This window comes from Phycodurus eques, chromosome 9, assembly GCF_024500275.1.
Source record: "Phycodurus eques isolate BA_2022a chromosome 9, UOR_Pequ_1.1, whole genome shotgun sequence".
In the NCBI taxonomy this organism is placed as follows: domain Eukaryota; kingdom Metazoa; phylum Chordata; class Actinopteri; order Syngnathiformes; family Syngnathidae; genus Phycodurus; species Phycodurus eques.
Genome location: NC_084533.1, coordinates 12,670,246 through 12,684,596, shown reverse-complemented (window position 1 = coordinate 12,684,596; position 14,351 = coordinate 12,670,246). Strand labels below are relative to the sequence as shown.

The 14,351-nt window shown below is 40.1% G+C and overlaps 2 protein-coding genes across 3 annotated transcripts; both read right to left on the bottom strand.

Annotated features, from left to right (window-relative positions):
* Positions 1-1,463: 1,463 nt before the first annotated feature.
* On the bottom strand, positions 1,464-6,253 carry LOC133407723 (nucleoside diphosphate kinase homolog 5-like). Of its 2 annotated transcripts, none has more exons than XM_061685900.1 (5): positions 5,792-6,253; positions 5,489-5,682; positions 2,336-2,436; positions 2,138-2,256; positions 1,464-2,014 (listed from the first exon to the last, which is right to left on the bottom strand). In XM_061685900.1, exons 1-5 carry the CDS (start codon positions 5,915-5,917, stop codon positions 1,934-1,936), a joined length of 621 nt encoding a protein of 206 aa, XP_061541884.1. In that variant the 5' UTR covers positions 5,918-6,253; the 3' UTR covers positions 1,464-1,933. The 2 variants fall into 2 exon arrangements, with proteins under 2 accessions (XP_061541884.1, XP_061541885.1); XM_061685901.1 differs by having other exon boundaries at positions 5,489-5,679.
* A 103-nt stretch (positions 6,254-6,356) lies between these two features.
* On the bottom strand, positions 6,357-12,834 carry rack1 (receptor for activated C kinase 1). Its single transcript, XM_061685899.1, has 8 exons — positions 12,617-12,834; positions 11,999-12,170; positions 8,677-8,824; positions 7,656-7,751; positions 7,325-7,435; positions 6,983-7,123; positions 6,662-6,772; positions 6,357-6,470 (listed from the first exon to the last, which is right to left on the bottom strand). The coding sequence occupies exons 1-8, from the start codon at positions 12,723-12,725 to the stop codon at positions 6,405-6,407; spliced, it is 954 nt and encodes a 317-aa protein (XP_061541883.1). The 5' UTR covers positions 12,726-12,834; the 3' UTR covers positions 6,357-6,404.
* Positions 12,835-14,351: the final 1,517 nt, after the last annotated feature.

The following is a 14,351-nucleotide window of genomic DNA, read 5'->3' as shown; positions in this document are numbered from 1 at the left end:
TAATGTAGTCATGTAGTCTTCAATTAACCTACCATGCATGTTTTTGGCATGTGGGAGGAAACCGGAAAGCCACAAGATGCAAACACCACACAGGCGAGGCCGGACTTGAATCCGGGTCCTCAGAACTGTGAGGCAGATGTGCTAACCAGTCGTCCACCGTGCAGCAATCTTAAACCTGACTATTAAGGATATATCTCAATATATATCTTAAATCTAAAATATAGGTATCTAAATATAAAGGTTAAATGTACTGTATATTGAAATCTTAAATGTAAGCATTAAATGTCAAATATATATGTAAGTATAAATATAAAATATGAATGTTAAATCTAAATGTTTCAGGTGAAACTGAATATTGAGGTACTTTACAAATCCACACTGCCAAGACCGGAAGCACCAAAATAAAAGCTCCAAATCTGTGTGGTTGTAGTGTCAAGTAACAGCTATGTTCCCACACAGAACAAAGTAGGAATGTGACAAAAAAATTTTACTTCTAAAATGTTCCTCGAGCCACTAGTTTGCTCTGTCAATAAATACCGTTCAGTTCAGCCTTTGGCCGGTGGCCGTCATGGCGTCTTTGGTGGTGCAGCAAACTCATTTGAAATGGCATTTTTTTCAGAGGTCATTCTTCAACAAGTAAACCATTCCACGAAAGTGGGTGGCGACATTGCAAAAGCAGGAAAATATTGGTCCGAGGGTGAAAACAATTGAGAACCACTACTATATATAGCATGCCTTTTACTTGTTAAACAGGAGAGAGAAGGGAGTTAAAAAAAAAAAAAAAAAAAAAAAGTAAGTAAAAAAAATAATAAAATATAACAACCACTGAAAGGCTGTGGTTAAAACCTGGAAAAGCATTGAAAAAAAATATATATATATATATATATATATATATTTGGTGATGTTAATAGGTCCTATGGGATTGGTGCAGTTATAGCAAGCAAAGGATTTGCAACTCAGTATAAAGTGTTATTCACTTCACTCTATTTGAAGTATTTATCTGCTCCGATACATTTGGTCACCTAAAAATGATGCCATCTTCTATGTTGTGATACAGATCTAAATACCCGGAAATGAAAGCTGAACTGTTCACCTTGTAGTGTAGTTCTTTTTAATAGTGAATGGTGCAAGATGCATTGTGCAAGTGTTGCATGTAAAAATACACAAGCCTGCAAAACTTTGTTCCACTTGAAGTAAACTTCAAAGTTTCAAGTATATTAAATGTGTGAAGTTGATAAGATGCTACAGGTTCGGTGCTTAACAGTAGTAGAAAAGACGATGACATGCATGATCCGAAAAGTCCACAAAAGTGAGTGGCGAGTACATGTTATTTGTAGATTTTCAGAGTTCCTTTTCAGTGGGGTTCAAATATGAGCATGTTTGTCTAAAACAATTGAGCGCCCATTTTTTTAGACGGCAAACATATGGTTATCATTAAAAAAGGATGAGTGGACACCCAGTGGACAACCCCACAAGTCATAGTCCACTCCAAAGCTACATTTTCAAAAGTCCTCCTGTTATGTAAACAGGATTAAACAACTCAATGATATTCACAGCATTCATTTTTAATAGGCCAATGTCATGCAACGACAAAAACAATACATTTATAGAAACTCTTTTTACTATAGCATGTTCACAGATAAAACAATTTCTGTCTTTTCTAAAGGTTTCAGAACAAGCAAAAGCATGAGGTGAAAAAGTGATTCATGTTCAGAAGTACAACATAAGAGCTCATGCGTTTTTGGTTGGCATATTAGGCTGCTATATCTTAATTTATAGTATGGACAGTATGCATGCTATTTTTTTTTATGATAGATAGCCCAAAACGTGACTTGAAAAATTGCATGTACAGTTCATAAAGGTTATATGTTGTGAACAATATGAGCCCAAATCAAATGAGCTATTGTTTTGTACTACCGTTTTCAGTCATCAGTCATTTTGCTTGTTCTACAACTCCATCGCATATTTGAGGCCCGTTTGGATTGTTTTTGATGAGCCAGTCAGCAAGCCAAACCTATTGAAGGAAACAATACAAGGTAATTAAGGATTTAGGAATCAGAGGTCAAAATGCTAATTGCTTTTTTTCCTCCAATGAATCTTTGTGTCTTTGAATATTAAAATGAAATTAAGTACTTACACAGGGGTTGAGTGGTTTGTGCTTACAGAGCTCAGTGAGTCCATGTAGCAATGTTTGTTTCACGTATCGACTCAGGTATTCTTCGGTTTCTTCTTTTGTGGGAAACGGCTCAATCATAGCTGCATATTGTAGAACAGTTGTAGCTTGTGCAAGTGTTGCATGTAAAAAGAAACAACGTGTGTGCGTTATCGGTCTTACTGGTGGGGAACATGAATTTGATTTCTCGGGCAGCAGCGTGAAATGACTTGCTGCCATGGAGAGCGTTCTGAAGATCAGACGTGCCGTATTTTGCTCGAAGGCTAGAAGAGGGAAAAAAAATAAATCACAGATTCATGGGAAGACCCACACTCATTAGAGATGTACAGTGCAGTGAAAAAGACAAATACAAGGCAAGTGAACTTAAAATTCTGTTTTTAAATGGGGATTTCATTTATTAAGGAAAAAAACTATTCGAAGTTTCCTGGCCCTGTGTAAAAAAGTAATTACCCCCCTTGTTAAATCATGAATTAATTGTAGCTAACCACAATTTTTGGTTAATTTTCACTGATCACATCCAATCCTGGGTGTTTTCAGGCATGAAGGGCCTTTTTAAGGGCATGCCAATGCATTTCAATCGGATTCAAGTCCAGACTTTGATTAGGCCACTGCAAAACCTTCAATTTGTTTTGTTTTTTTAAGCCATTCAGAAGTTGACTTGCTGGTGTGTTTTGGATTGTTATCCTGCTGCAGAACCCAAGTACACTTCAGCTTGAGGTCACAAACTGATGGCTGAACATTATCCTTCAGGATTTTCTGTTAAAGAGCAAAATTCATGGTTCCATCAATCGCAGCAAGTTGTCCAGGTCCTGAAGGAGCAAAGCAGCCAAGACCATCACACTACCCCCACCATGTTTGACTGGCGGTAGGATGTTCTTTTTCTGAAATGCTGTGCTACATTTACGGCAGTTGCCACAATCTTGTAATTCAGTCATTCTTGGAACTCTGGGCAAGGCAGTCTCTTCCTTATTGTTGTGTCATGAACACTGACCTTAACTGAGGCGAGGGAGGCTTGCAGTTCTTTAGAAGTTGTCCCGAGTTCCTTTGTGGCCTCTTGGATGAGTCATTGCTGTTCTCTTGGGGTAATCTTTGTAGGTCGGCCACTCCTGGGAAGATTCACCGCTGTTCATATTTTCTCCATGTGAGCATAAAGGCTCTCGCTATGGTTCGCTGGAATCCTAAAGCTTGAGAAATGGCTTTTGTAACCCTTTCCAGACTGATAGATGTCAATTTATTTCTCAACTGTTCTGGAATTTATTTGGATCGTGTCATTTATTTTAGATCTTTTGTCCGACTTAATTTTGTTGGGGCAGATTCCGTTTAAGTGATCTTTTGACTGAACAGGTCTGGAGGTAAACAGGCTTGGGTGTGATCAGTGAAATTAACCAAAAAAATGGATTAGCCACAGTTAATTCATGATTTAACAAGGGGGGTAATTATTTTTTCACACAGGGCCAGGTAATTTTGAATAGTTTTCCTCTTTATTAAATGAAATCATTATGCATCATGAAGTGCTTGTGGCATCTATGGCAATTACAACCCCATTTCCAATGAAGTTGGGACATTGTGTTAAACATAAAGAAAAACAGAATACAATGATTTGCAAATTATGTTCGATCTACATTTAATTGAATACACTACAAAGACAAGATATTTAATGTTCAAACTAATAAACTTCATTGTTTTTAGCAAATAATCATTAACTTAGAATTTTATGGCTGCAACACATTCCCAAAAAGCTGGGACAGGGTCATGTTTACCACTGTGTTACATCACCTTTTCTTTTAACAACATTCAACGTTTGGAAACTGAGGACACGTAATTGTTGTAGCTTTGTAGGTGGAATTCTTTCCCATTCTTGCTTGATGTACAGCTTCAGCTGTTCAACAGTCTCCATTGTCATATTTTACGCTCAATAATTTTCAATGGGAGACAGGTCTGGACTCCAGGCAGGCTAGTCGAGTACCCGCACTCTTTTACTACGAAGCCACACTGTTGTAACACGTGCAGAATGTGCTTTGGCATTGTCTTGCTGAAATAAGCAGGGGCGTCCATGAAAAAGACGTTGCTTGGATGGCAGCATATGTTTCTCCAAAACCTATATGTACCTTTCAGCATTAATGGTGTCTTCACAGATGTGCAAGTGACCCATGCCATTGACACTAACAGCCCCATACCATCACAGATGCTGGCTTTTGAACTTTGCGTCCATAACAGTCCGGATGGTTCTTTTCCTCTTTGGCCCGGAGGACACGACGTCCACAATTTCCAAAAACAATTTGAAATGTGGACTCGTCGGAGCACAGAAAACTTTTCATCAGTCCATCTTAGATGAGCTCGGGCCCAGAGAAGCCGGCTGCGTTTCTGGGTGTTGTTGATTAAGCCGGCGGCGTTTCTGGCTACACATTGATGTCGGTTTTTGATGCAGTGCCACCTGAGGGATCGAAGGTCACGGGCATTCAATGTCGGTATGCAGTGATTTCTCCAAATTCTCTCAAACCTTTTGATGATGATATGGATCGTAGATGATGAAATCCCTAAATTCCTTGCAATTGTACGTTGAGGAACATTGTCCTTCAACTGTTCGACTATTTTGTCACACACTTCTTCACAAAGAGGTGAACCTCACCTCATCTTTGCCTGTGAATGACTGAGCAATTCAGGGAAGCTCCTTTTATACCCAATCATGGCATCCACCTGTTCCCAATTAGCCTGTTCACTTCTGGGATGTTCCAAGCAGGTGTTTGATGAGAGTTCCTCAACTTTCTCAGTCTTTTTGCCACCTGTCACAGCTTTTTTTGGAACGTGTTGCAGCCATAAAATTCAAAGTTAATGATTAGTTAATTTATAAAATTTTTTTTATCAGTTTGAACATTAAATATCTGGTCTTTGTAGTGTATTCAATTAAATATAAGTTGAACATGATTTTCAAATCGTATTCTGTTTTTATTTACGTTTAACACAACATTGGAATTTGGATTGTATAACCTTGAAGGCGGGCGTCAATAATGTGCACATTTAAACAGCATTTAAAAATACAGCACACTGCAGCCTACGTGTTTTCAGAAGCTATTTTCTATCACCAAATGTCCTTTATCGCTCTGAACTTATATAAAAGTGAGTTGCGCCTTTGTAGGTTCGAGGGTGACAACAGTTAACTATCAGACTGGGAGACAAAATTAGTCAGAAAATGTAGAAGTTGTAGTAAAATAAATAAATGTAATGTTCTATCGATGAAAATGTAGAAGTTGTAGTAAAATAAATAAATGTAATGTTCTATCAATGTATTGAAATGCACCGCTTCATGGAGCTCACCATTCCATAGTTTTTGTGACCTTAGGAGGTCCAATGATGGATTTCCAGTAGGCTATTGCATTGTCCCGGGCCAGAGTCAAGGCAATGACTGGACCAGAGCTCATGTAGGCAGTCAAGCTTGGAAAGTTGAGTTTTCCATAATGTTCTGTATAGAAGTCACTGCACTGTTCTGGAGTCATCTGCAGTTTCCTCTTCTGCCACAGAGATGAATTATTGGATACTTGAAAATGTGCAGTGCACCCATGGAACATCATGCAAATTATTTCTCACAACAAACGTTTACCAAGCCAACACTTTACCTACCTGCAAAATAGAGAAGCCCTTTCTCAGAATGATGTCCTCAATCTCCTCACTTTTCTTAATTGCATCTGGCTTTATGAGCGCCAAGGTTCTCTCCACATGAATACGGGGAAACGAAGCGTTGTCCATGTTTGCGTTGCTAGGAGACGTTAAAACATTGTGCTGCCACCCTGATAAACACGTTTCTCCAAGGCGTCACCACCGCCATCTTGAGGACAGCAACCATCATGAAATTGGGGGAGAGGGGGGAATGTTTTTTTTTTTTTTTTTTTTTTAAATCACAAATCTCTCCCCAGTAGCCACACAAATGGGCACTGACAGAGAGACAAACTTTATAGTGCATCACAACATACAATTTACCAGATAACATAACCATAAAAACTTTAAATGCAAATTTGTAGATTGGCAGTTTTCATTAATGAACATAATAGAAAAATTCCAAACTACACAGATGTTTAGAACAGTTCCATTGGTCAATGTTTTTGTGTAATACATTGTATAAAATAAAACAGTTTATATTTACTCCAGGGTAAAATACTTTAAACAGAGCATTAAACCCAAGACACTGTTTATTTCAAACAGTCTTTTTATTCAAAGTTACTTCCATGAAAAGTTCTTATCGGGTTCCAATTGTAACCTGCCACACTCTGATCAGGTTGTCAGTGTAGCCAGCAAACAGGGTCTGTATTAAAAAAAAGGAGAAAGGGGACAAGTTAATATGAACCTAAATGTCACTATGTTGACAAAAAAAACCTAACATTTGGCCCCTCATATTTGCAGGACTGTCACCAGTGCACATCAGAGTTTAAAGTGATTGGGAATAATCACTGGGGGACAAACATGTTATACATTTTTAATGAACCGAGCATGTACCTGTCCATCAGCAGACCAGGCCAGAGAGGTGCACTGTGGGGGTTCGGCCTTGCTGTTGGTGCTGATCACCTCCTGTCTCAGCTCATCGACAATAATCTTGCCCTCCAGATCCTGCAGAAATAGTGGGAGAGGAAACAAAAAGGAAGATTAGTAAATAGAGGTAGTTGGGGCAGGGGTAAAAAGCATAGTTTGAAAACAAGTCAGAAACAGCCTCTATATCATCATATAATACAGTTGGCATTGGAAATTTCATCACCATCACGCCTCAACTCGAAATATGACCAACATAGCATCTAGCGTATTGAGGAAGAGGAGTTTTACCCAGATCTTGATACTGGGGCCTGTGGCAGCGCAGAGCCAGTAACGGTTGGGGCTGAAGCAGAGTGCGTTGATGGTGGCACCGCTATCGAGGGTGTAGAGGTGCTTGCCCTCGTTCAGGTCCCACAGCATGGCCTGACCGTCCTGAAGAGGACAAGACACAAACAGGCTCCAATAACATAGGGATTTTACATAAATACAAAGACTGTTTTAAGGGGAGGTAACACTCAGAAACAGCCTCTTTATCATCACCAAAAAACAGATGAGTTAAGACTTCATCACCACTGAACCCTGCAAGCTGTACCTCAAACTGGTGTTCTTTATCAGATGGTGTGTTGAGTTTACCTTTCCACCAGATGCACACAGGGAGCCATCGGGAGAGACGGTCACCGTGTTCAGGTAACCAGTGTGGCCGATGTGGTTTGTCTTAAGCTTGCAGTTGGCGAGGTTCCAGACCTTGAGTTAAAAAAAAAACAACAACAACAACAACAAAAAAGAAAACTTACTAATATGAAGGTCAATCCATATGACACGAGACAGTCTTGTGCCCTCATACTGAAAAGTGTTTCATCAGTCAATGAAAATAAGATAATACATGCAAATTTAAATAATCACTGGGCAAAAGCAAATGTGGAAAATTTTCCTTTCAATCATTGCTCTGGAACGAACAGCAAACCTTGACCATCTTGTCCCAGCCACAAGACACAATAATGGGGTTGCTGCTGTTGGGGGAGAAGCGCACGCAAGACACCCACTCAGAATGACCTTCGTCCTGAAAGTGGAAAAGTAAGGTAAATTGGTGTCAGCTGGAATAATCTTAGTCATATGTATGGCATAATTATGTACATGTAGTCATTATAAATGAGCGGCATGTTTAATTAAGACATGAGTAAGGCAGCAGCTATCGAATACTTTTAATAGGATATCAATTGATTTTGCATTACTAAACAGTACCAATACATATAATAACATGCGCATGCGAGGTGCAAGTAAATTTGGGGTCTGCATCCTCACATTCTTTACAGTATTATCAGTGACTTTGAACGTGTGGGTTTAAAAAGGCGAGCCCTGGCATCGTTAGTGACATGGGATTCTATGAGTAAGAGTGGCTATTTGCTCATATTAGTGGTTGGCTGTTAACTGGCTAACCATCAGTCAATCTGTGTTAAGTGACTGCGTGTCAGTTGTGGCCTCACTATCTTATGTATGAATATGTTAATGACTAATTTCTTTTGTTACCATTTGTTAAATAAAGCGATTCAAGTCTATCCTTGACCACTTGGGGGATAAGTTTTAACTAGCGGTGATAGGCTATATCAAATAAAATGACACTGGTAACAGTAAAAGTAATGTGATATGCCAGTTCTGTTTTATAGTAGATATACCGCATTTTGCCTTCTGTTTCAAATGAAAAATGATCCCAAGCTTTGGACATTGTCCTTTCAGACTGTTTGGTCCTAGCTCGCCACCCTCTCGCTAATTTCTACAGAGAGAAGTGCTTGTGTCCGCAACAACATTGCTCTGTGTTGAAAAATTATCCCTGCAAAGCTTCGAGGAAAAGACTTTGCCTCAACTTTTTATTTTTATTTTTTAAAATCCAATTATTTGCATTATTCGATTAATTATTACATCCCTACTTGTTAATATTAAATTGACTTGTGAAGCTTCCAATAAGCATGACAGCTTTGACCACCCACCTGGATGGTGTACTTGCAGACTCCTAGTGTGTTCCACAGCTTGATGGTCTTGTCCCGAGAGCCAGAAACAATCTGGCGGTTATCTGCAGAGAACGCCACGCTCAGGACGTCCTTGGTGTGTCCAACAAACTGGCGGGTGGTACAGCCACTGAGGAGACATCACAAGAATTGAGTTTGATAATACTAATATTCAACTGCAGTCAGTGGAACGATCACTGCAAAATACACAAACATTTTTTAAACAAAAAACAAAAATCAGTCTGATTTTTAAAAAATGTATTAGCAAATTATGGTGGAAAATAAGTATTTGTTCACCTACAAACAAGCAAGATTTCTGGCTCTCAGAGACCTGTAATTTCTTCAAGAGGCTCCTTTGTCCTCCACTTGTTACCTGTATTAATGGCACCTGTTTGAACTCGTTATCAGTATAAAAGACATGTCCACAACCTCAAAGTCACTTTCCACACTCCAGTATGGCCAAGACCAAAGAGCTGTTAAAGGACACCAGAAACAAAATTGTAGACCTGCACTGGGCAGGGAAGACTGAAACTGCAATAGGTAAGCAGCTTGGTGTGAAGAAATCAACTGTGGGAGAAATTATTAGATAATGGACGACATACAAGACTACTGATAATCTCCCTCGATCTGTGGCGCCACGCAAGACCTCAACCCATGGGGTCAAAATGATCACAAGAACGGTGAGCAAAAATCCCAGAACCACACAGGGGGACCTAGCGAATGACCCGCAGAAAGCTGGGACCAAAGTAACAAAGGCTACCATCAGTAACACACTATGCCGCGCGGGACTCAAATCCTGTAGTGCCATACGTGTGCCCCTGCTTAAGCCAGTACATGTCCAGGCCCGTCTGAAGTTAGCTAGTGAGCATTTGGATGATCCAAAAGAGGATTGGGAGAATGTCATATGGTCAGATGAAACCAAAATAGAACTTTTTGGTAAATACGCAACTTCCGTGTTTGGAGGAGAACGAATGCCGAGTTGCATCCAAAGAACACCATACCTACTGTGAAGCATGGGGGTGGAAACATCATGCTTTGGGGCTGTTTTACTGCAAAGGGACGAGGACTACTGACCCTTGTAAAGGAAAGAATGAATGGGGCTATGTATCCTGAGATTTTGAGTGAAAACCTCCTTCCATCAGCAAGGACATTGAAGATGACTGAGTCTTTCAGCATGACAATGATCCGAAACACCGCCCAGGCAACGAAGGAGTGGTTTCGTAAGAAGCATTTCAGGGTCCTGGAGTGGCCTAGCCAGTCTCCAGATCTCAACCCCATAAAAAATCTTTGGAGGGAGTTTAAAGTCTGTGTTGTCCAACGACAGCCCCAAAACATCACTGCTCTAGAGGAGCTCTGCATGGAGGAATGGGCCAAAATACTAGCAACAGGGTGTGAAAACCTCGTGAAGACCCACAGAAAAATTTTGACCTCTGTCATTGCCAAAAAAGGGTATACAAAGTATTGAGATCAACTTTTATTGACCACCTACTTCTTTACCACCATAATTGGCTAATAAAATCAATGTGATGTTCTGGATTTTTTTCCTCATTTTGTCTCATAGTTGAGGTATACCTATGATGAAAATCATCTTTTTAAGTGGGAGAACTTACACAATTAGTGGCCCACAAAGGTTTTGCTCCACTGTAGTTACACGAAAAGGCGTCTCATTCAAAGCAGTATGTCCCTGATAGTTCACAACACTAGCTTCGTAATTAGTAGTAGTCCTTATCGATTTAGCATTCTATCAGTAGTAGTCTTTTGGGACAGATAATGCTGACGTGAGGCACATCTGCAAAAACAATAAGTGTCACAAGATGGATAACTAATTATTTATCCCTAATAGGATGAATAGATATAAACAGGTTGTTTTAAGTAAGTGTTTCCCCAAAATGTGGCTGGCAAAACCCATGGAAATTAAAGTACCTAAAACCATAATTGCCCAAGTCATTTTTTGAACATTTCAAGAAAAAAAAAAAAAAAAACTGAAGAGTCAAGTTGTCTTGAGTCAACATTTGCAGATTACTATGAACCGCAAATTTACACACGCACAAATAGGCTTTACACAATCAGGATTTTGAGGGGTGATCACAGAGTTTAAAAATACTGATAACCGATCTGATCACACGATGGAGCAATGTGTCTACTTAAATGACGTATTCATTTACTGTATATACTGTATACTGAGTATCTTATAATGTATTCTCTATTCAGGTCATGTATTATAATCAGTCAGGTTAAACCAACATTACATGTCAGTAACTTACTGTACATGTAACTTACTGTAATTAAATTACTTCACAGACACACCGAAACTTTAGCGCATGAGTCGACAGAACGCCAGTATGTTCACATACAACTGTTAGTGCTAGCACTAGCTTGCTAGGCTACATAACGTTTTGTTGGGTGCTTGCGAGCCGTATCATATTAAAAGTGAACATACCTCAAAGCAATCCGCGAATTAAAGTCCTCTCCTGAGCACCGGTGACCTCCACCACACGCCCCCCCCACCCCCCAATTTTGTTCTTATAATACACAAGGCGCGATCCATTATTGTTGTCGTCGCCATGGTAATGGGCGTATCGGGTCGCGTTTGAGTTGACAAGATAAAGCCCCAGTGATCATATAAAACGGGATGCGGTGGTATGGGAATACAATATTGTATTGCAGTAGTCTGACATAGTGCAATCGTGAAAGACCAAATTTGTCTTGTAGTCTGAATCAAGTATTACATGTCTGCCCCACATCCCCGATATGATGATGATTAATTTTTTTATCAAAATAACTTAATTGCCGGTCAGATATTTACAGTACTACGTCAAAAGACACGCGACAAGGCTGAAAATAAACTAGCTTTTGGATTTGAATATATTCTACACGATGGCGACACGGCGTAAATGTATTTTGCCGAGCCGATCAATGTTGCAATTCAGCCGATCGGCTAATTACCACAAAGCCGAGCGACAAGGCTGAAAATAAACTAGCTTTTGGATTTGAATATATTCTGTACGATGGCGACACGGCGTAAATGTATTTTGCCGAGCCGATCGGCTAATTACGACAAAGCCGAACAGCATAAAATGCTAATTATTGTCAGATACTGATCAGTGTGTAAAGTCTACACACAAAAAAAACACTTTCTAGCAAGCACATTGTTTTTTTAAAATGATGAACAATTATGGTATTAGGCTAACAAAATGATGTAAACCACTATTGATCGTCATAGCGGGCACACATTTGTGGCAAAAGGCCTTATTATTTATGTGGTAAATTTATTGTAATTTTTCATATGTCGTCTTGTCCTTACGAGCTGAGGTCCCACAAACGGAGGGTGCCGTCCCAGGCTCCAGACAGGGCAAACTGTCCATCGGAGGAGATGACAACATCGCTAACAAAGTGAGAGTGGCCCTTCAAGGAGCGCTGGGGGATGCCATAGTTGGTTTCATCACGGGTCAGCTTCCACATGATGATGGACTTGTCTGTGGGAAAGAATACTTAAGTTCTTAATCACAAATTAACATTGTATTCAACAAGTACACTTGAACATGAGTCAACCATGCTAACTTGAGAAAACCAGCAGCAATCAGCATGTATCAAATAATCATCTCAAGTTTAATACTTTGTGTAATTTTCATTAATTGCCTCATATGAACAGGAGGCTTTTGAATATTGCCTTTCCCTCATTTCTTCGGTTACAGGGGACGCTATATACGGTTAGCACCGCGGGTAACCAACGCTTTCCTCACATCTGCCCAGTTGAGTCAGATTGAATTACTAGGTAGTGTACTGCGTCACAGGTAATGAATATATGTTTGATAACCACTCAGAAGAGCAATGTGGTTGATTTTACGTTAGGACGGGGCCAACTCGCTAGCCGCCTAACGTGATTACAGCCATGTTGGCGACGCCGGCGGAGGAACCTCACCTCGGGACGCCGACAGAATCATGTCGGGATATTGAGGCGTGGTGGCGATTTGGGTGACCCAGCCACTGTGCCCCTTAAGCGTCCCCCTCACTGTCATCTGCTCGGTCATTTTGGCGTGGATCGATGAAGCCTTCTACGAGGATGGATTCAGATTCTCAGAGGCTCAAAATTACCTACGTCCTCATTGCATCTGGGCACAGAGGAAAAGGAAGTAGAGACCCGGATGCAAAAACTATGAGGGGTGAGAATCCAGCAAAGGATCCTGGGTAACGTGGACGTAATTCTTCTTCATTTATTGGCGGATTGCAAACAACATTTCGGCGGATACCGCCACCTACTGTGCAAGAGTGTAACACGTCCCCAGCCCACAGTACACAGTATGTACTGACTTAATACTATACTTATTTCTCAAAATTACTTTAATTCATGGCTGCATGCCTTATACATGACCATTTATTATATATTTTACATTAAACGTTCATGCTTTCTATTATAGATCATTTTCATATTTTAATCAAGACATTTCTTTCATCTATATCTACAATATTTAAACTTTTTGCCATTTGCTGTGATACTCCTAACTTTCTATTTGGTACTGAGATGCTCTCTCCTTTTCTACTCTCCCCCCCTGCTCCTCAGATCACCAAATGTGGACGTATTAAGTTTGCGAGCGACAACAAGCGAGGATTATCGCTCACTCAAGCACAAAAAGTGAATATTGATTTATTGCTGGCGACCAGTTCAGGGTGTACCCCGCCTCTCGCCCGAAGGTAGCTGGGACAGGCTCCAACACGCCCGCGACCCTCGTGAGGAGAAGCGGTACGGAAGATGAATGAATGAATGACATTTTTAGTTACTTTATCAAATTGTCCATTAGTTTATTTTAAAGTGAAATGTAATATACAACTGTTCTCCAACCATTATTGAGCCAACAGATATTTGACATTAGAAAAATCTCACTGCACACTACCAAACAAAAACGTACAGTGGATACATTGAAATAATGATGATTTCACCTCAATTTACTCAAAGTCTGAAACCTGGACCTGTTTAGTTGAACAGAACGCTATTATTCTGTTGTATGTGGGCCAACAGGTGGATATACAGTTTAATTGTACTTTCTGTCATCAAGTTGAAGAACATTTAATTGTCCTGCCTGTTGGTACGTTGCTGGCATAGATAAACAAAGATACATTATTTGTGGCAGTGAATGCACATTTTCTGACCAAATAAGTAACATTTTTAATATTTCCCGCAGCACAACTGATCTAACATGACCCAAGATGCACTTATGTGGAGTGGCACGGAGTTTGGGGATCACTGATGTAAAATACGTACTTTATTTATAATTATGCTTCATTTCTACTGAACCAAAACTCGAAAAACGTGAACTCGCTGTATATAATTTGTATTGTATCAGAAGTGTATGAAGTCACTGATGGTGTAGTGGTACATTCGCCTGACTTTGGTGCAGACAGCATGGGTTCAGTTCCCACTCAGTGACAGAGTGAAAGTGAGTGCGGCTGGTTATCCGTGTCTATATGTGCCCTGCGACTGACTGGCGACCAGTTCAGAGCGTAGTCCGCCTTTCGCCTGGAGTCGGCTTGGATAGGCTCCGGCGCCCCGAGATCCTGAACAGGATGAGCGGTATTGAGAATGGATGGAAATATACGAATCAATATAAAATGCAATGACTGTATTTCACATAATATTTCACATTTATATGAATTAAAGC